The 20859-nt window shown below is 55.0% G+C and overlaps 1 protein-coding gene across 4 annotated transcripts in view; it reads right to left on the bottom strand.

Annotated features, from left to right (window-relative positions):
* The window catches only part of NUP210 (nucleoporin 210), a 112637-nt gene that overhangs the window by 15874 nt on the left and 75904 nt on the right, over positions 1-20859 (bottom strand). For all 4 annotated transcript variants that reach the window (XR_007146632.1, XM_047831570.1, XM_047831571.1 and 1 more), the window contains exons 21-32: positions 18380-18508; positions 17170-17297; positions 16945-17080; positions 15279-15341; positions 14932-15111; positions 11552-11632; positions 10359-10490; positions 9103-9261; positions 5930-6021; positions 4150-4324; positions 2555-2730; positions 413-633 (exon numbers count right to left, since the gene is read on the bottom strand). Coding sequence is in view for 3 of the 4 variants with exons in the window: in XM_047831570.1 (XP_047687526.1) it covers positions 413-633; positions 2555-2730; positions 4150-4324; positions 5930-6021; positions 9103-9261; positions 10359-10490; positions 11552-11632; positions 14932-15111; positions 15279-15341; positions 16945-17080; positions 17170-17297; positions 18380-18508 (1672 nt within the window). In the remaining variant the exon portion in view is untranslated. The remainder of the gene's footprint in view (positions 1-412; positions 634-2554; positions 2731-4149; positions 4325-5929; positions 6022-9102; positions 9262-10358; positions 10491-11551; positions 11633-14931; positions 15112-15278; positions 15342-16944; positions 17081-17169; positions 17298-18379; positions 18509-20859) is intronic.

Raw genomic sequence — 20859 nt, 5'->3', positions numbered from 1 at the left:
ACAGTGTAGATATGGGATGTTTCCACAGTGCTAGAAACTTCTAGCGGACAGGGCTATATGAGCGCACGGGTTGGCCAGCTTCCTCCACAAAGGGCCAGATGGTACATCTGTTGGGCCATGCGGGCCCAGAGGTCTCTGATGCCAGCGCTCAAACCCGGCAGCTGGAGGGTAAAAACGGCCCCTGACAACATGTAAATGAGGGTGTGCCAGAGTTCCCAGGCACTTGTGTTTGCAAAAAGAGACAGCATGCTGGATTTGGCCGGTGGTTTTCTGACTCCTGCTCTTGAACGTCATGCCAGCCCTGCTTGTCTCACCCCCACGACAGGAGCCCCCTCCCATCTTTGGGGCTGCCCCGGACTCAAAAGGAAGCCCCCCACCCCGACCCCGGCCAGTATCTCTCTCTCTCTCTCACCTTCCAGGCCGACCAGAACTGTGGCCAGACAGAGGACGTCCCCCACCACCACCGCTCCGGACAGCTCCGGGGAGATGGCCTGTAGGACGGGCAATGGGACGAAGTCGGACAGGCCCACGTGCTCCGTGTCCCGCACGCTGAGCAGCGTCAGGCCCACGCTGATGGTCCGGACGATGCAGGTGTTGTTGGCGACGCCCTTCCCAATCTGCACGAACTCGTCTCTAGGCACAGGAGGGGGATGCGGGCTCTCAGTCTCAGGAAAGAGCCCCCAACTCCGGAGGGAGAAACATAGCTGAGTCCTCTGCTGGACGAAGCTTCTTGCTAACGGTGGCCCCAGGGCGCTCCTCCAGCTTAAGTTTACCAAGCAGCTGCCCAAACCTGGTCTCATCTCATCTCCCCTGGGAGGAGCCCATGGCCCACAGCACATGCCCCACGTCCCAGGAGGGAAAGCTGAGGTCAGAGGGCAAGGCGAGCTTCGAGATGCTTGCTGGTCCCTTCCCAACAGGGAACAAGGACATTCTCAGGAGGCATGGCCTCTGCCCACTTCCTCATGGGTAGCTATAAAGCACCGAGACCAGGGCCTGGCACAGTGAGTGCTTGGTCAACACCAGCCAATGTCGCTCTGGTGGAAAGGCCCAGACCGGCAGGTCTGAGGGGTAGGGTCTCTGGCTTCGTCTCCTCTGCCACGCCGTCTCTCTTCGGAGCTCCCGCTGGTCTCTAGGAGAGAGGCTCAAGGGCCAGCGGGACTTCTGTGGGGTAGCTGAGGGGCTGGGAGGAGCTGGCTCCATTTCCTCCAGGGTGGCCTAGATCCCAGACTCATGGATGGCCCATACAACGTGCAAAGAGCTCCACACTTTGCCAGACGCCTTCACGACTATGGCTTCAGCTGCCGGCCCCGAGGACTAGGCATGTTCCCCGTATGACAGGTGTGGAAACAGAGGCCTGGAGAGGTGAGCCGCCTTGTTTGGGAAGGCGCCACAAAGGCCAGAGCTAGGGCTTGAACGGGCTGCAACTCCAAGCCCCAGTTCCCCCACCATGCTAAGCCCCCCCTACACCTGGCCCTGGGCGTGCTAAGCAGGCCTGTGAGGAGGCCAAGTTGCAATGGTCACCCACACCTGGATACAATCTTCTGCCCCCCATAGGCCCTAGAACCCCTGCCCAAGCCGTCCTTCTTCCTATGCCTGATGCTTCTCTCTCCTCCTCTGAGCTAGTCTGCATGCCCCCGGGGCAGTAGTTCTCAACCTTTAGAATCGCCCGGAGGTCTAATTAAAACAGACTGATGGTGGGGCCCCTGGGTGGCTCAGTGGGTTAAGCATCCCACTTCAGCTCAGGTCATGATCTTGCGGTTTGTGAGTTTGAGCCCCGCGTCGGGCTCTGTGCTGACAGCTCGGAGCCTGGAGCCTGCTTCGGATTCTGTGTCCCCCTCTCTCTGCCCCTCCGCACTCACGCTCTGTCTCTCAAAAATAAACATTAAAAAGAAACCCCAGGTTGTTGGGGTATTTACAGGGCCAGCCAAAATGAACCGCATGTGGAGCCTGGTGTTCAAACTCCGCGTGACCCTGAGCAAGTGGCTTGACCTCTCTGGGCCTCTACAAACAGGCGGCAGTGAGGAGTCAGCGAGACGTCACGTGGAAAGGCCTGTACACACACAAGGGGATGCAGTGAAGGTCAGACCCCTTCCTCGCCGGCACCAGAGCATTGGAATGTGTGTGCCTTGCTCTGACCAACTTTTATAACGTCTGTGATCACTGATTTGCATCCGCTGATCACAGGGCCAGTGCAATGGCCAGGGTGGCTACGTCTCCCCTGCAGTCCGGCTTTCACGGGTACACCAAAGTTTATCACAAACCCCAACACCTGTGTCTCGCTTCCGGCCCGCCACGGGACATCGCCAGCAGCTTCCCACCACGCGGTGGTACAGGCTCTGTGCCCTGCCTTCCCCTCACCACTGCCTCCCGCCCAAGCCCAGTGCTCCCCCTGTGGTCCCGCAAGCACGACACGCTCCCTCCTCAAGACTGAAGGGAACAAAGCTCCCTTCCAGTGGCACGGAGGGTCTAGTGGACTCAGCCGCCCCCATACATCAAATCTAAGTACAACTGACACACATCTTCACAGGGGAGATGAGCATCACCCACACCCTACCTGTTAGTCGCAAAGCTGAGGACCGAATTGTGAGCATGGAAGGTGTCTCCGGAGTTGTCGTGGAAGTGGACGGTGAAGGTCACGGTCATTCCCAAAGGCAGGGCTGCCAGAGCCTCCTTGTTCTGGGTGTGCAGGGCGGGGCTCATGGAGAGCCTCAGGTAAGACACAGGAGATACCTGGGGACAGTGAGCAGGTGTGGTGATGACTGCCCTGGGGACCAGCCTCCCAGGGAGGAGTCACTTGCCCCCAGTGGGACCCGCCTCGGGAGGGATCGGGAGGCTGATTGACTCAGGGGTCACAGAAAGAGAAAAGGCCTTGGTCTGCTAAGCGTCCCAACCTAGCGACAAGAATCCCACCTTCCCACACAGTGGGCTGGCCTCACTACAAGAAAACCCCCCAATCTACAAGAGTCAAAACCCATGACTTTGAAAAATTAGATCATTATTCACATTGGCAAAAATTTCCCCTGGGCTTTCGATGTTCAGTTTCCTTCGAAAACCAGGCTCTCTGGGTGTTTAAAGTGGAAGTAATGCCCACTTGGACGGCAGAGCAAGTATTAACCAGGAGCCACGACGTGCTGGCAGGTGCTCCAGGGAAAGAATCCCGGAGCCCAGAAACCCGAGCTCCAGGGAGAGCGGCCCTGGCCCTCCAACTCTGGGTAAAATCTATCCTGGCCAGAAAGTTAGCTCCGCTCAGAAGACCCAATTTCTTGGATAAAGATCGGCGGGTGCAGCGACCTCTACTCAGCTGGTGCTCACTACATAGTTGCTGAGGTAGGATGAGCAGGAAGCTGCTTTCACCAACTCAAAAACCAGGCTGAAGGTTCCCTGCCAGGCATTAATTACGGAAACAAAAAGACATTATTAAGGAAACAGATCTGTGACCATGGCAAAATCTCAAACATGAAGTCATGTATCTTGTCTGTCACCCAGGATTCAGAAAGTGGCTATGACGAGATAGTGGAAGGAAATTCCGGGGACCCGACCCGAGGATGCTTGAGGAGGAGAAAGTTCCCATCACCACGGAGCACGGAGGGCAGAGGGACATGGGAAGCGCCGTGATGTGGCCAGATGACATGACCTGAGCCCGGCTGACCAGACCCTGACTCTCCACCACTGAAGTGACTCACCGAGCGAGTCATTTCCATGGTGAGTCCCGGTGTCCTTGCCTGTAAAATGGGTCACTGAACTGTACATGCTGCCACATGTATAATGCAACCATTTTTGTGTCGGGTGCCCAGCACATGCAGTCAATGTGCATAGGCACCTATCACGTTCCAGGTGCCGGCTGCCCAGTCAGGACATGGGTGCTGGTCCCAGCAAATCATGGGCCTCGCTGGGCCTCAGTTTCCCCATCTATGAAATGAGGCCACTGCAATCAATCTCCAAGGATCTTCCGCTCTGACATCTAGAAGATGCTAGAACTTTTCAGCTAGGACCTCTGCCCCCAAGTTATTCTTCAATAAATTCTTACCTACAATTTCTGAGCTGGAAAGTGATAGATCTATTTTATACCTGCGAGGGGAGATTTTTTTTTTTTTTTACCTCGACACGATTGCTTTCATTACTCCAAAAAGCAGGAAAGCATGATCCTACCTTTACAGCAAAGAGGATGGTCTGGTTGGCCCCAAAAGGCTCTTGGGCAGTCACTTGGATTGTGGACATCCCAATCACGGACCCTGACGTCAGGCAGCCTTTGTCGTCAACATGCACGACAGGAACCTTCTCCGGCCCATCCAGGACGCGGTAGCTCAGAGATGCTGCTCCGTCCCTTTGGAAAAAAAACAGACTCGGTTTTTCAGAGTGTGGGAGCGGGTCGCAGCAAGGGGCCCGAAATCCCTGCCCTGAGATCCAGCCATCTGGGCTTCCCGATGGCTCCTGGGAGAAGGAAAAAGCCTGATCTTAGCCCCACTGTGCATTAGGACCTGGGTGCTCAGCTCAACTTCAGCCTCATCAGTCACCCACGGGAAACTTAATTTGCAAAACCGATGGTTCCAAAGAGGGCGCTGCTTCTGGGAGAAGAGACTGAGGCCTGAGCTCCTCTCATCAGCTGCATGGGACATACGCTGTCAAAGATCGTTTCTGGGGCAAACTTCCCCATTTGCTGCCATAAGGCAGCCTGGCACAGTGAAAGACCATCGTCAGGCAGAAGCTGAGTGCAGTCCCAATGCCCCGCAAACAGCTGCGTGCCTCCTCTCTTGGCCTCGGTCTCCCCAGCTGTGAAAGGGAAGCAATGGTGTTGCCCTGTCCTGTTTCCAAGGGCAGGGAATGGGATGAAAATGGGCTGCTGGCTCAGAAAGTGGTTTGGGCTGGGTGGGAGACACATCTCACAGTGTTTCATACTCTCTTTCAGGCTTGTTACAGAACAAAGAAACAGCAGGGAGCAAAGGTGTCCAGCCCTCAGGGCCTGTCCCCTTCCCCGTGCTCTTTGCGTGCAGCCCTACAGACCCTCCTCAGATGACCTTAAAGTAAATGTTATTGCTTCTGCTTCAACTTTCTCCCCCATCAGTAACCCCTTGCTGGGAACCTGCAGAATTCCTCTTCATCCTTTAATAGCTCAAGCCTCACTATCTCAGACAGGCCTCCCCTAAATCCTTGCACAGAAGGCCCTTCTTTGGGCCTTGGCTTAACCGTTATACCTTGTTTCGTTGTCCCCTTCTCGTGCCGTACTTCTCGCTTCCCCACCAGCACGTCATGCACCTGTTCCAAGAGCCTAGCACACAGCCTGGCATCTATACATGTGCACGAATGACCACCACATGTGTGCGTTCCACGGAACACGTGAGCACTCCTGTGGTCCTTACAGCCCCTCCCCCACCGTGCAACTGTAGGTCACGTGCAAGTCATTGCCACCAAAGGCGCCCCATTTGAATGCAAGGTGGGAATGACATTTGCAGACGTGTTTTACACCTGTGCCTTGTAGACAATGATGTGCATCCCCATCGAGTGGGGGGTCTTGTTACGTGCAGGTCTGGGGTCTGCATTTTAACAGGCTCCCAGGTGATGCCCATGCTGCTGGGTCAGGAATTATTCACACTGAACAGCAAGCCTTGAAGACAAAGGGGCATTTGAAAATTTAACTCTTCCAAGGTAGCATTTCTTTCCCTTTAAGGTAGCGGGTTTGAGCAGTGGGCATTAAAACCTTTCGAGGCTACGGGGAAGATAAGAAGGACCCTTGGGAACACGTGATGCGGAGCAGCAGAAGACGACATCCATGGCGGAGAGAGGGGGGAATGCAGAAGCCGCACCCACTTCAAGCCCAGGAAGATGCCGTTCGCTTGAAGCACCCGCGGCTCCTGACAACTTTGACAAATGAGCCGTCGGATGCCGAGCGCAGCGTCTCAGCCCAGCTGCAAACAAGCGCTGAGTCACGTACCTGTTTGTCTGAAGCTTTATAAACGAGTTGGGCGACATTAATATTTGCTCTGCTTCTATTTCAGGGCTCAGCAGCAGCAGCTTTTCGAATACCTAGAATGGAGGGAGTTTTGTTTCCTGTCATGCTACTGGAGTCACGGCCAGGCACCAGCTCCCCTCCAGGGAGGGAGACCAATGGGGAGGAAGACAGGAGGGTCACTGTTGCCAGCACCTGTCAGGTGGCTGGGGATGGGACGGGGAGCGCTGACTTTTAAGAGAGGCCCCGACGGCATCTGCTTCACAGAGCCAGGAAGCACGGGCCCCTCCCCAGATTCCCGGTGGTGGGGACATCTCTCTGGGCACGGAAGGCAGCGTACAGAGTTACAGGACCCAGGGTCTTGCTCAGCTGCTCCTCAGTGTGACCGTCTCAGAATAACCCCCATCTCACTCCCTCCTGCCATGCTCCCACGGGATCCGCACAGTGTGGGTACAGGGCATGTTGGCGAACCAGGGCAGGTGATAAACCTGGTAATGTCTGAGTGAATCTGATCATCACTCCCCAGGAGCCCCGGGGCCCTCGACGGCTCCCCAGCCCATGGTTGCTTCACTTATGGTAACTCCACTCCACACCCCTCCCTACATGCACCCTAATTGCCCACCACCCTTCCAAGTCCCTTTCTCCAGGAACCCTTGGAAGGACCTTCCCTGGCATCCGGGCCTGGATGCTGAGCACAGCTCTGAGCTCCCCACTGGCTTCTGATCTGATCAGACTGGCTGGATCCCAAGGGCTCGGTTTTCCAAGAAAACTCCCTCCCTCCCAGCACTGCTATGTTCTGATCATATATGTAAGTCTAGATTTCTTTATCTGTAAAATGGGTCTAAAACTAATAATTCTTGCCATGTCTGTCTCAAAGAGCCGCAGGATTCTAGTAGCAATGTGTGTGGCAGCACTTCCAAAATGGTGAATGATAAATGACCTTGGGAGCTAGATGGGGTTCTGGCATCAGGGGAGTCCTTCCACTAGGCAGATGGCACCCAGAGTGGAGCAGACTGGTTTTGACTCGGATGCATGCCACTGTACAGGAAGTATATGCAAAAAATGTCTCCTCCTACTTCCTATTTGTCTTAAATGCATATTCTTTATTGTCCCTCTTTATTTTTTTTAATGTTTATTTTTCAGGGAAAGACAGAGAGGGACAAAGCATGAGCAGGGGAGGGGCAGAGAGAGAGGGAGACAGAATCCGAAGCAGGCTCCAGGCTCCGAGCTGTCGGCACAGAGCCCGACGCAGGGCTTGAACTCATGAACTGCAAGATCATGACCTGAGCCGAAGTCAGATGCTTAAGTGACTGAGCCACCCAGGCGCCCCTATTGTCCCTCTTTAGAGGTAAATTAAGGTGCAAGAGAGATCTTACTTTCCTGTTAACTCAAGTTTAAGAAAAGGAATAATGCAAGCACCAGGGTCAATGGCAACTGACAGGTGGTCTCACCATCGGGGAGAAGCGGGGGGCAATGGGGCCAGGAGGGGCTGCTTCCCATCTCCTGCTGATTTTGGCACATGTGGAAAAATGCCATGTATCTTCAGGACAAGCTGCCTATTGGATTTTTATACATCTTCCTATTTTTAAATGTTTGCAACAAATAAAAATGGTTTCGGAGCACAGAATGAGCCAAATCAAATACATCTGTGGGCTGGATCCAGCATCGCTAAGTCTCTGACATACCCAAACTTCCAATTGCTATCAGCTAGGGAAACTGAGGCACAAAGATGCTCAGTGACTCACGCAAGGTCACAGAATTCGAAGGCTGCAAAGCCCCGTCTTTATCCAGTGAGAAGGTGCCAGACATGCTTTCATTTTTAACTGGGAAGAAGATATATTTGCACGTGTCTGTGTTTGTATTTATCTGTGTATACATATGTGTCTGTGTCTCTGCATGTGTATGTATGTTACGTGTCTGTGTGTGTTTGTGTCTGTGTGTGTGTGCATGCACACATGTGCAGCCTGAGGTGAGGGGGGTTGGTAAATGACAGTTTCTTTCTTTGAAAATCTTTACCCCTGACTAGGTAGGCGCCTAGGTTAGAAAATGCTTTATTTCTTCTTGAAGAGGGGACCTGATCTGTTTCTTTTCTCACGTTCAGGAGCTGCTTTCAATTTTTTTCTTGCAATTTTTTTTAACGTTTATTTTTGAGAGGGAGAGAGAGAGAGGGACAGGGCCTGAGTGGGAGAGGGGCAGACAGAGAGGGAGACACAGAATCCGAAGCAGGCTCCAGGCTCTGGGCTGTTAGCTCAGAGCCTGACGCGGGGCTTGAACCCACAAACCGTGAGATCATGACCTGAGCTGAAGTCGGACGCTTAACTGACTGAGCCACCCAAGTACCCCCAATTTTTCTTTGCCATTTAAGGCATCCCAGAGGTTATTAGGTCCCAGATCCTTAGTTTCACTGAGGGGCCCTGACAGTCAGGGGAGGGAGGAGGGCAGACTGGAGAGAGAGACGCAGGCACTGAGGCCTGGGCGGGAGAAAAACTGCTGGGCTCCTGGTCCTGACTCAGTGGGGCTCCTCTGGGGGCTTGGAGCAGGCCCCCTCCCTCTCTGAGGCTCGGTTTCCATCTGTGAATCGATGGGTCACACCGTCTCCCAGGCCGTACACACAGCACAGCCCTCCAGGCCTTTCAGGACCCACCACCCACTCACTGCAACCTGGGGGCACACTCTGACCCCTCCCCCCTAAGGCCTCGGGCTCATCATCAAGCAGCAACGCCCACAGCGCCTGCCCCACAGGCTTCGGGAGGCACTTCACGGGTGAGGCAACACTGGGGACTGGGGAATGGCAAGTCCGCCTCTGGTAAGTGGTCTGTGAGTGTTTGCGAAATAAACACAGACAATTCAATTAATGCCCCACTCAGACAGTTCTCCGGCTTCTTTCTACCATGAAAGTGCCTCAGACTCCCAGCTCAGGATTACCCGCTCTTTGGGGAATACATCAAGCTATTTCGGACCTCCTGGCCTGCCAGCCACCCGCCCCCACCCTATGCCCTCAGGCAGCCCCATCTCCGGGCTCCCCTGCAGCCCGAGAACTCCTCAGGTGTGGGGTGGCAGAAGGGCTGATGTGCCCCCGAATGGTCCCCAGGGGGAGAGGCCGCTGGGTTGGCACCTCCTCTCCCTCTGACGGTGGCTTCTGCCCACCTGTCCTTTACCTGGATTTGGATCTCGTCAGTGAGCTCTTTGGCGAGGCCGTGCAGCTGTCCAGCAGCGGGGTCCAGAGCCTTGACCACCACCCTCAGCCCGGTCCGGCCTTTCACCCGGCCGTGCACGTTCATGGCAAAGTTGTACTGTGACGGGAGCCGGAGCGAAGCCTGGGACGGACACCAAACAGGTTCTCAGGGAGGGCCAGGGGCTCCAGTCCCCCTGACATCCACCTGCCTGTTCTCAAAGGCCGTCGCCTCACCGCTCCAGCCAGGGCCCGCTAACCCATCAAAGGTGCGGAAGGCGGAGTTTCACGAGGTTCATGGGTGCATGTGGGGGATGTTGGGCCAACCCAGGCGGGCGGGGCTTCTCAGAGCCCTTAGCGTGTGGGGTGGGTGATGAACTGAGAGGTATTTGCTAGACCTGGCAGTTTTCCGCGAAGGGACCCTCTATTCTGGGATGTCCGTGTTATGGGAACAGTCTGAGGAAGCCCCTGGCACTGGAGACAGGACCCTCCCCACGATGCACAGACAAGGCAAGAAGAAACCTCTCAAAACCACCCCACACTCGAGTCCTGCATAACCCAGGGAGGGCAGACTAGAGTCACCAGGGCTGGAACCTGGTCCCATTGTCCCATTTCCCCACTGGCTCCCTGGGCCAGACAGGCATGTCCCTTCCGTATGGGCTCGTCAACACAACAAGGGGGTTATAACTACTCGTCCAGCTCTGAGGTCTGAGGAGAGGCCAGGGTCGCTCTAAGAAGGGCTAAGGGGAGGCGGGTTTGCCCTCTGGGGTAAATCTGGAAAAAGCCCCAGGGCTGTGAGGCATAGCCTCAGAAAGAAGGTCAGAAGTACAGACTAGGGGCCCTGACTAAGACCCTGTGACGGCCTGGAACTTTTGTGACTTCTCCACAAGGCTGCCTTCTGAAGCGGGTTACCTGCGACGCCCCTCTCTGGCGCCTAGCAAGAACGTGCTTAAAGTGGAAAGGGTTGCAGGCAGTCCGGGACCGGGAAGGAGGGAGAGCTAGGAGCCCCTATTCCTGGTCACGAGAGGACTGGGAACGGAGGCAGGTCACTGGGGGTGGGGGGTGGACAGTGTCTGGGAGAAGGTGTCCCAACGAGCCCTGAGAGAGAGCAGGGCAGGGCCAGGACCAGCCTGGGAGGGAGGGGGCAGAGCTCATGTGCAGAAAGGTGGGGAGAACCCTCCCAGCTCCGGACGCCGGTGCACGCAGGGGGCAGGGGACTCTGGGGGGGGGGGGGGAGGTTACCTCCTGGTGCCGCCCCCGGATGTCCAGGATGTCCCGCTTGGTGACAGACCAGTGGAAGGTCAGGCCCGGCACGGCATTGCCAAAGGAGAAAGGGTTCTGGCTGTTGGTGATCCCAGTGATGTAAACAGGCATCTGCAGGAGAGAAGCCAGGCCCGTGACCAGCAGAGTCCCACCACCAAGAGTGCCCCCCCAAACCCTGGGGCACCTCCAGCAGCCCAGGCGCTTTCCTGTCTCCTTTGTGCAACGGGGGCCCTTCCTCCCTAACCAGAGAAGGGCCTGGCACAGGGGCGAGAAGCTCTGGTGAAATAGCAAATGAACAAACAAGAGACAGAGCCAGCCCCTCCGCACGCGGTCCTTCTTGAGCTGTGCACGGCGTCTCACCTTGGCTGACAGACCCCCTTGGTGACGTGGCCCCCTACAGCCCCAGGGGGCCTGCAGCCCCCCAGGCAGCCCAGCCCACGCCACCCTGCCATCCGTGCCTCTGCTCCTCTCTCAATCTACCAGGGGCTCCCTGCTCATGTGGAATGGGCACAGGTGGGGTTCACGGGCTCCCTCAACCCGTGCTTCCTGAGTGCCCACCAGGGGAGGCAATACCGCTAACGGGAAGAATGGACTCCATGCCAGGCCGCCTGGGTCAACTTCCAGTTCTGGCACTTACTAGCCATGCGACCTTGGGCAGAGGCTGTAAGCTTTCTAGGCTTTCATTTCTCCACCCGTAACATAGAGACTGACACCGGGAGCCACCTCACGGCTTGTTGATGAGCGTCTAATGAGTCACCGCACAGAAAGCCCTGAGGTCCTGCTATCCAAGCGTTGGCTCCTGTTCCCTGCCAGGTGCTATTCCAGGTGTGGAAGGGTGACAGGCTCGGGGGAGGGAGACACAGGCATCACTCAATAACTGTGCTGACACAGAACTGGAGAAGGGTAAATGCTATGCCCACGAGGGCTTTGCGCCAGGAGCGAGAACACACAGAATGCCTGCGAGGCCTAGAGCAGGAAACGGTAGGGCTCCTTCCTAAAGCTCAGTCATACCCCAGAGATAAGCAGGGGTTGAGCAGGAGAGGAAACAGCGACCTAGCAGCGACTTCCACTCCCCGCAAGCTCAGCCGGAACCAGAACTCAGAGCCTGAGACCCGCCAGGGGGCTGCTCAGACAGCGACACCGGCAGCAGGTGTGGAGGGTGCCCGTCTCACCTGGGTTCCCGTCCTCATCCGAGTGATGGGGGCACGGATCCTCACCGCCTGGAGAAGCAGCACCTCCACCTCCACGAGGTCCTAGGGAAAGGGCTTTGGGCTCAGGCTGGCTGGGGCAGGGGAGTACTATCAGCCAACAACAGGTGTTTCACCAAGGGACCCCTCCAAACAGGGAGGCTCTTGCCAAGGCCAGCTTGGGAGCTGCATGGCTGGAAGGTGCTCACGGATGTCCAGCACCACCCTCCTCTTCCCAAGGCAGCCTGGTTTTGTGGGTGGCTCACCCCACCCAGATCTGGCCACCGTTCCTCCCGTTCCCTTGGGGCTCCCAGCCTTGTCCTCTGAGCCCGCAGACCTATTGGATGGAGTTGTTCCGGGTCAGCACCAGAGAGACGAGGGGGCGGTCACTGGACACTGTTCTTCTCTAGGTTGGGTGGCCCTCACAGGACAGGATTCCAGATGCTCCTGACCCTAAATCTAATGTGTTACTCTCTGTCAATGATCAGGGTATTGGGACAAATGCAGGATACAGATAGAGTCTGGTTAGAGCAGACTGTACACTCTCCTTCATTCTGAAGTCTATACTCTTGTTAATCTGGTCAAAGATTAACCTTATCAGGCTTTTTTTTTTTTAATTTTTTTTTCAACGTTTATTTATTTTTGGGACAGAGAGAGACAGAGCATGAACGGGGGAGGGGCAGAGAGAGAGGGAGACACAGAATCGGAAATAGGCTCCAGGCTCTGAGCCATCAGCCCAGAGCCTGACGCGGGGCTCGAACTCACGGACCGCGAGATCGTGACCTGGCTGAAGTCGGACGCTTAACCAACTGCACCCCCTTTTTTTTTTTAATTTTTTTTTTTATCAGGCTTCTTTATAGTGCTATTGACTCTGTTGAACCCAGGCTACCAAAACCCTTAAGCCTTTTCTATATACTGAGCCCACCCTGTGTCTTGTGATACGGGCTAATGCCTGGCATATAGTAGGTACTCAATAAACATCCATTCTCTTCCTTGCCTTTGTCCTTTTCACTGCCAAGTCTCCTTCTGCCAGTCCTGGCCCATGCTTTGGCCATAGGTGCTGATTCTATGATCTGGTTTAGACAGATAAACTGGGAGCTTCTGAGCAGAACCCCCTACACTTTGTGGACACATGGACCTCAGGCTGAACCACTGCCTGCCTGGGCTCTAGGAGATGGATTTCAGATGGAACTGCTGGCAAAGTCGCTCCACCTGCCCAGGGGTGCCAGACCCTCCCCCAGTTCCTCTCCCACCCCACCCGATGAGAGACACACGGAGAGAGAGGTGGCCCAGCAAGGTCAGACCACAAAGAGAAGTGGGGTGCCTGGGTGGCTCAGTCAATTGAGCGTCCGACTCTTGGTTTCAGCTCGGGTCATGATCTCACAGTTGATGGGTTCAAGCCCCACATTGGGCTCCATACAGACAGTGGGGAGCCTGCTTGGGACTCTCTCTCTCTCTCTCTCTCTCTCTTTCTGCTCCTCCCCTCATTGCACACTTTATCTCTCAAAAAAAATTATTTAAAGAAAAGAGAGAGAGAAGTGGCTGGGAGGGAAATGCATGGCCGTCAGCTCCTCTGGCCATAGTTCCAGCCAGCTGCCATCTCAGCCACCTGGGCCCCCAGGGGGAGAAAAATAGGCTGGTTCCCGAAGCCCTAATCCTTTCTTCAGAAGAAAAGAAAAAAAAAAAAAAAAGGCAAGGCCTCGTTGGTCCTTCATCTTCTCCTCCAAGACGTCTATCTGAATCCCGCTGTATGCCACAGGGCAGATTTCACATTCCCGACACTTTGTCTTTATAAAAATCAATAGGTACAATCAGGGCATCTACCTCCACGATGCAAAAGGACTTTGTGGCTTAACCGGTTACTTGCAGAGACACTGAAACTCCGGCAAACAGGAGTAAATCAATGAACTCAATGTCAGATCAAAGTCAGCTGCAGGGAAGAAGGGCACATCTCCAGGGCAGTGCACAGAGCCAGCTCCCCTGGGTGCCCTGTGTTCAGATGCTATGAGCTCATGGGAGCTCATGGACTCCTTCCAGGGGGCCCTGAATGCTGGACAAGGAGCAGGGTGACAGGGTTCTGAAAAGGCTGTCCACAGTCATGTTACACAAAACAATGCTCTTCTTAGAGCCCAGATTTCTGGCACAGTCACATCCATGCTGCAGTCTCCCCTGAGACGCTTCCACAGGGCACCGTCAGGGAGAATCCAAGCACTCTGAGCCCTGCTCAGGAGGTGGAAACCATCTCCCGTCTCCCTTTCGGACCCCGGTGAGGTCTCTACCCCCTGGGAAACAAGGGAAACTATCAGACTTAGAAACCGACTTTCACCCGCCTAGTGTCAGTGCCACTAATGAGGGGCAGGAAGACCCTCCTGGGGGGAGGACTCCCCTAGCTCGGCCTTCCATTGTCTCTGCTGATCCAGAAAAGCGCTTAGCAAAAGTCCCCAAGTCCAGCCGAGAGGCTTGGGGGATAACTTAAGTTCATTGGTGCGTGATTCAGGGTCTCCTTCTCTCCTGGAAATAGAACTCTGGGTCTGAAACACTACTGATGTCCGATTGTCCACATGCTTGGAGCAGCCTGGCTACGCACGCCCCTGAAAACACACACTGCGATCCATGAAGCGTGTCGGAACTAACAGTAACCCCTTTTCCATCAGAATGTCCCCAAGCCCTGGCCCACTAGCTGTGCCTCAGGACTGTCGTCTGGAAACAGGGTAGCCATAGACCCCCTGGGGCAGGGGTGCTGAGAGAACTAGAGGGCTGCAGGCTGCGTGACCACCATGCACTGGAATGTCCCCAGGGCAGGGACGGGGTTGGAGATCAGGCTCTGTCCCTTAAGGAGCAGCTGGGGAGGGGCGCCTGGGTGGCTCAGTCAGTTAAGCATCCGACTTCAGCTCAGGTTATGGTCTCACGGTTTGTGAGTTCAAATCCCACGTTGGGCTCTATGCTGTCAGCACAGAGCCTGCTTTGGATCCTCTCTCTCTCTCTCTCTCTCTCTCTCTCTCTCTCCCCCTCCACCACATATGTGCTCTCTCTCTCAAAGACAAACATTAAAAAAAAAAAGAGCACTTGGGGAGACGCAGTCTGGAGAATTCTGAGCGATCTTGGGGGGCCCCAAGTTGGCTAGGCTGGCCCTGGTGGGGAGTCAGGTGGCAGACAGGGGCTGTGGACTCAGAGGGCAGAAGCAGGACCCTCAGAGAGGGGTGGTCCTCATGAGCAGAGCCAGAACCCAGTTAACAGACTTCCTCCCCATCCCAGCTGAGCAGCACCCCAGCTCTTGAGGGGCGCAGTGCACCCCAGCACTTAGAGGGCTCATGCCCAGGGAGGCTTCAGAAGCACCCACGTCCAGTGGAGCCCACGCTCGTTACCTGAGACACGATGACAAGCTTGCCGGTCTCAGCGTCCACGGCCTGCACGACCCCAGACACGGTGCCATTGCCAACGGCCAGTCCCCGCACCAGCCCGGCACTGTTTACCACGGCAACGGTCTCATTGCTGATGGAGAAGAGGATGTTGGACTGGGGCTGGGGGCCACCCTCCGAGGTGATCTGGAGTAGGGAGAAATAGCAGTGCCCATCAGCCCCCGCCTCATCCTCAGAGCTCAGGGCCCGGAGCGCCCCATCTTAGCCCTCTGGCACCCAGGAGGGCAGGCCAGCCTGGAGCCAGGCAGGGGCCACGGGTGGGGGTGGGCGAGCACGCGGCCTTTGGTTCCTACCTGCATCATAGCCCCGATGATCAGCGTCACCTTCCTGGGTATCAACCTAAACGGGGGAAAGACCTGCGTGTGGAGACACAAGAGAGAAGGGGGCCGTCGTGTTCCAAGCTCGCGCAGCTGGACAGAATTCACCCCTGAACATTTTCAGGGAGGCACGGTGCCTGGACATCCCTCCTCTGTTAGAAGGGACTGGCGAGGGCCTGGGGTCCTGACCAGCTCTGGGGGGGGGGGGGGGCCTGAGCGCCCCCCCCCCCCCCCCAGGATTTCAGCCCGCCCATGGGCCTGAGGATCTGTAGTTCTCAGGGGCATGTTCTGTTGTTTACAACGATGCTTCATGTCACCAGATGTGAAACCCCATGAAAAGAAAGACAATTTTATTCATGTGAGACCCCTGCGTAGAGCAGTGGTTCTCACGGCACGGTCCCCTGACCAGCAGCACCAGGGTCACCCGGCAATCATTAGAAATACACATTCTCCAGCCCACCCCGGTCTATGGAACCAGAATGAGGCAGGGCGGCGGGGGGGGGGGGGGGAGGGGGGGGCTGAAATCTATGTGTTAACAAGTCCTCCAGGGGATTCCGATGTACGTCAAGGTTTACATTCCAGTGCCTTCAAGATGTTCCGTTTCACTGAACTTCTCCAATTTCTACTGATAAATTGCCTAAGAATAGTGCTCTACTTCGATGCCCTCAGAACTTCTCAGATGAAGAAAGAGGGGTGTGGGGGGTCAAGGACAAGGATGTCCTGGTCTCTGCAGCACAAAGAAGCCCAACACCATCGTCCTGCACCCCCCGCAGTGCCCGCCCGGCAGGAGCACAGGAAGAGCCTGTGCAGTGAACGAGTGTGGCGGTTGGCCGAGGGGCTGCTTTGTGCATCAGGATTAGTCTCCGCAGGGCTGAGCTATTTATAGCAGAAATGAATTCTTCACCAGAAGAAAGGAGCCCTTCCTTCTAGAGGCACGAACCAGAACCACCAGCTCTGGCACAGTTTAATATAAAGTCTATCCGCCCCTGGGTGGACGAGACCCGTGGAGGACGCTGGCAGGAGGCAAGCAGCTGATGGAAAAACTTGGACGGGAAATTTTGGCCAATGGGGTCTGGGAGGCTTGTGTGAACACCTAATGCCACAAGACGAGTCCCAAGTCACACACTGAGATGACCGCGGGGCGCCCCAGAGCTCCCTCACTCAGGACCTGCTTGCTCCAGGAGCTCACGACAAAAGCCCACTGCTTCTAAGGGCGGGTTCAGACCGACTGTCAAGATGGGCTTCCACACAGGAGCCTAAATCTGCCCACGGCTTCTACCCAGCCGCTCCCTTCTGGCACCAAAGGGTTTCAAGAGTGTTCTTCCACTCCCCGGCTGTGTGACGAGCGGCTCCCTTTCTCTGAGCCACATCCTGCCCACTCTGTCCCAGAGGGAGGTAAAAATCACTCAGGTCCCTCCCTCTGGAGCTGCCTCCCCAGATCCCTGGGACTGGTGATGGCTCCCTTTTAATCAGGGGACATCGCAGGGCATAGATTTTAACACGGTTTCTCCACGGCAGCTTCCTGGGCTACCCCCATAACTCCTGGCCCGCCACAGAAATGACACACTTCCCACCCCGTGCACGCATGCAGTAAGGGCTGGACTGATCCCACACAGGAAGGTGGGAAGGGAAACAGCTTTACCTCAATCTGCTGCAGGGCTGAGTTGATTCGCTGTCCAGCTTTATCACTCACGGTTGCGGTGAGGCTGGTCTGGCCAATGGCCACACCGTGGACGCGGAACGTGGCGGTATAATTATCAAGGGCTTCATCGAGGGCCCTGGAACAGAGGGAAGGGCTAGGACTTCTCCCCTGGACCTGCCAGTCCTGTCCCTGAGATGCCTTCCTCTGACCCCTAGGAGGACTCACACCAATGTAATGATCTGGGAGGCTGCTCGGAGCTTCAGGTCCATGAAGGCGAAGTATTTGGCCAGGAAAGGCTTCTTGTGAAAGTCCAGCACCCGGACATATGCCTTGACCGTCTTTCCAATCTCCACCTGCATCATAGGGGACAGAAACTCAGGGTAGCCTTTGAATGACCAGTTTCATCACCTACTGTACCCTAAGGCTTTCTGTGAAAGCGTCATCAACCTTAAACCCACAGACCTAGCTTGAACTCCGGACAATCAGCCAATCAACAGACGAAAATTAATTAAGTGCCTACTGCACACAAAGAGCTTTGGGGATCCTTAAATGCAAAAATTACGCTCTCCGCTCTTAAAGAATTAAGAATCTAGTTAGAGTGAACAGACACAGCCAGAATGGCATACAGTAGGAGTTCCATAAGTGCTCACTGACTGAACAGCTCACATCTGGCACCATATAATACATACAGTAAGAACTTTAAGATACCAAGAGTCAGAAATGCTTAGTGAAGAAGTAGAACTCTGGTCAGCAAATTACCAGTGGAAGTAAAACCACAGAAGGAACATTTGAGGCGGTGTGAGAGAATATTGGCTTTTCAAGCACTCTAAGCTGCTCGAACATTCCCCTTTTAATTACTAACCATTCTCTCCAGTCAGGAAGATAGGAACCTGACAGCAACCCTCTATAAGCCTGGCTGCACCTCCTTCAGGTATTCGCAGTAATAAAAATTCCCTGTTTACATTAAAGAAAAGCCTAGATCTATTATGCATTCCTTCTGCAAAAGCACTTGGCATAGTTCATTTTACTCATTTGCTGATGAGATTCCAAAACCCTCACGCTAGGGAGAAAATTCACCATCGGCAAGGGGTATGCCTGGCCGGTTAGTAACTACACCAGCTAGCGACCGAGAATCCCCAAGTCGGGGCTCACGAGGAGACGACGTCGGGCGGGATTCGCAATTGAGCTTTACCGATGTCAACTGGCAGGAAGAAGTATAACCTCAGAGGTTGCTTGACATCACACACGCGGAGCGACAGAGGTGAGACAACATCATAAGCTCAAAGCAACTTGGCGGGGTGGGGGTGGGGGGGCAGGGGGAGCTGGGTACAGGGACTCAGAAACAGGGCATGAGGAAGATAACTCCCACAGAAACACCGCTCTCCCAGCCTCTGTGAATCGGCAGCGAGGGGCCTTTTAGAGAGTGGCTACTGACCTTGTCAACCACACGGACGTACAGCTCCTGAATGTCCGAGACGTAGACATCGGCCTTCGCCGGGGCCGGGAAGGCCAGGCACAGGTCATGGATCATGATGGTCGACACGCCCGGGAGCAAAGGGAACACCTGGAAGGTTGCAGTGGGGCTCAGTCCTGCAGCTGCTCATGGCAGCAGCCCATTGCCCATGGGACACCATCTCCAGGAGACGACTGGGCCAGGGCTCAGAGGAAGATCCTAACCCAAGCATTGCCCTGCCCACCCCTCGCCATGAGCCCCCACTGCCAGCCAGGGGAAGTGCTTGGAATGTAAAATGGTGGAACTGCGATGGATCTCCGAGAGCATTTACTCCAATTTATGAGAAGGAGAAAACGGAAGCTGCTTAAAGCAGGGCAGTCGATGGCCACGGGGCACAGAGCAATTCGGACGTAGAATGAGGATTCCAACCCGGGATTTCCCAGCTTCTGTGCAGGCCACCCGCCTCTGCAGCTCTGGTGACAGAAGAGTGTCATGCATGACACAGCTTCTTTCCAAACAAATCTCTTACTCAGAAGTCCTAACCTGACCTTGCAGAACCTCAGAACCCGCAAAGAGACCATAGAGGCCACCACAGTCTCAAGGTTTAGCTCTGTGAGTCTCGTTCATCTCTGCCTCAGCCGTGCTTGAAGTAGAGACCTTGTGAACATTCCGAGGAGATGGACACACCCGGGTTACTGTGTTCCGGTCTTCACTGCAAAGACCCCCCCCACCCCCAATTTTAAACCTCCTTCTTTCCCTATCTGTTTCCTGGGACCACACGTTCAGAAGCATCTCTCCCCAAATAAACTGCACCATAATCACTCTCCCACGCTGTGGATGCACTTGCAGTGATGTGTCGTATTGTTTAGGCATGTATCTCAACTACGTGGTCTGGGGGCCGGGCAAGTGGGGTACGCCACAGAGCTGGTGGGTGAATCCAGAGAGGTGCTTCCTGTCTCTAACCCTGGCTTTGCTGCCTGCAGCTTGTGGTGTTACAGTCATGGGGGGCAGGGGATGTTTACAGTGAATGGTTCAGTGCTTGCAAAGCTAGAATTTCAATATCAAGAACCAGTGGGGGAAATAAAAAGCAGATTTCTGACCCTAATGAGATAGCCAAATATGATCACATCATATCCAGGTTAAAATCCTTCAAAAAATGGGGCACCTGGGCGGCTCAGCTGGTTACGTGTCTGACTTCAGCTCAGGTCATGATCTCACGGTTTGTGGGGTTGAGCCCCACGTCAGACTCTGTGCTGACAGATCGGAGCCTGGAGCCTGTTTCGGATTCTGTGTCTTCCTCTCTCTCTGCCCCTCCCCTGCTCACACTCTGTCTCTCTCTGTCTCTCTCAAAAATAAATAAGCATTAAAATTTTTTTTTTCTAAATCCTTCAAAGACTGCCCAGAGAGTGAGTCCAAATCCTTAGCCCATCCTGGAAGAAACTGGCACGAGCTGGCCCTTGCCCATGGCTCTAATGTCACTGTAAACCATGATCCCTCACCACTGTCAGGCTCCAGCCACAGTTCTGCTCTGTTCTTCAAAGCCAGCTAGCACCTGCCTGCTTGCCTGCAGACCACACAGTCCATCTTAATGATCTGGGGTTCTTCCCCTGCACCCTGTCTTCACCTGCTGGCTCCTGCTCATCCTTCAGGCCCCTGTTCAAGCATCCTTCCTCAGAAAAGTCTTCCCTGACCAGACAGCTAAGAGCTACCTCTGTTCACTTCTCCTAGTGCAGCTTTACTGCATATAATTTGGCCATGACGGAGACCGTGGCCTAGTGTCCATTCTCCCTCAGGCTGTCTTCTCGCCAGCTGTAGCCTCAGGGTCGAGCCTGGCACCCGGCACAGTACCAAAAAACATGTACCAATCAGGTCAAGATGCAGGATCACAGCTCTAGGTCACTGCAGTTACGGCAAAGAAACCTGACTTTCCAGCTTGCTTCCTTAGCTTCACTTTTTGCTTTGCTAAAACCTAGAAATTCTAGGGAAAAAAAAAAAGTCTGCAAACCCCATGTACCCTCATCTCTTTGGGAAGTGCTGTGATCCAACTCCTTCAAAGCACATATGGGGAAACTGAGGCCCACTCAGGACGGGAACCCAGCCTTGGAAGGGCAGCACTGGGGAGAGAACCCAGGTGCCCAAGCTCCCAGTTCAGGGCTCCTTCTGCCACACTCTGCCAGAGCAACCAAAATGGAACTGTGGGCAGGGGAGGAGGGCGGGGCCGGCCGGAAAAGGCCAGAGCTGAGGCAGGCCCCAGCCCCATTAGCAAGCTCGGCCAAGCTGGAAACCCTGCCGGTGTCATTGAGCTCAAGGGCACATCAACCCGGATGAGGCGTGCCTGAGTTATTCCACACGATGACTTAGATTCGATTAACAAAGATCCCATGGCGGAAATCACACTCGCCTTCCAAAGCGATGCCTGTGCAATTTGAGCCATTGCCACACGAGTCCGGAATTAAATACAG

Source organism: Prionailurus viverrinus, chromosome A2, assembly GCF_022837055.1.
Source record: "Prionailurus viverrinus isolate Anna chromosome A2, UM_Priviv_1.0, whole genome shotgun sequence".
Classification (NCBI taxonomy): Eukaryota; Metazoa; Chordata; class Mammalia; order Carnivora; family Felidae; genus Prionailurus; species Prionailurus viverrinus.
Note: the sequence above shows the minus strand (reverse complement) of the source record. Positions and strands in the feature narration are given on the sequence as shown.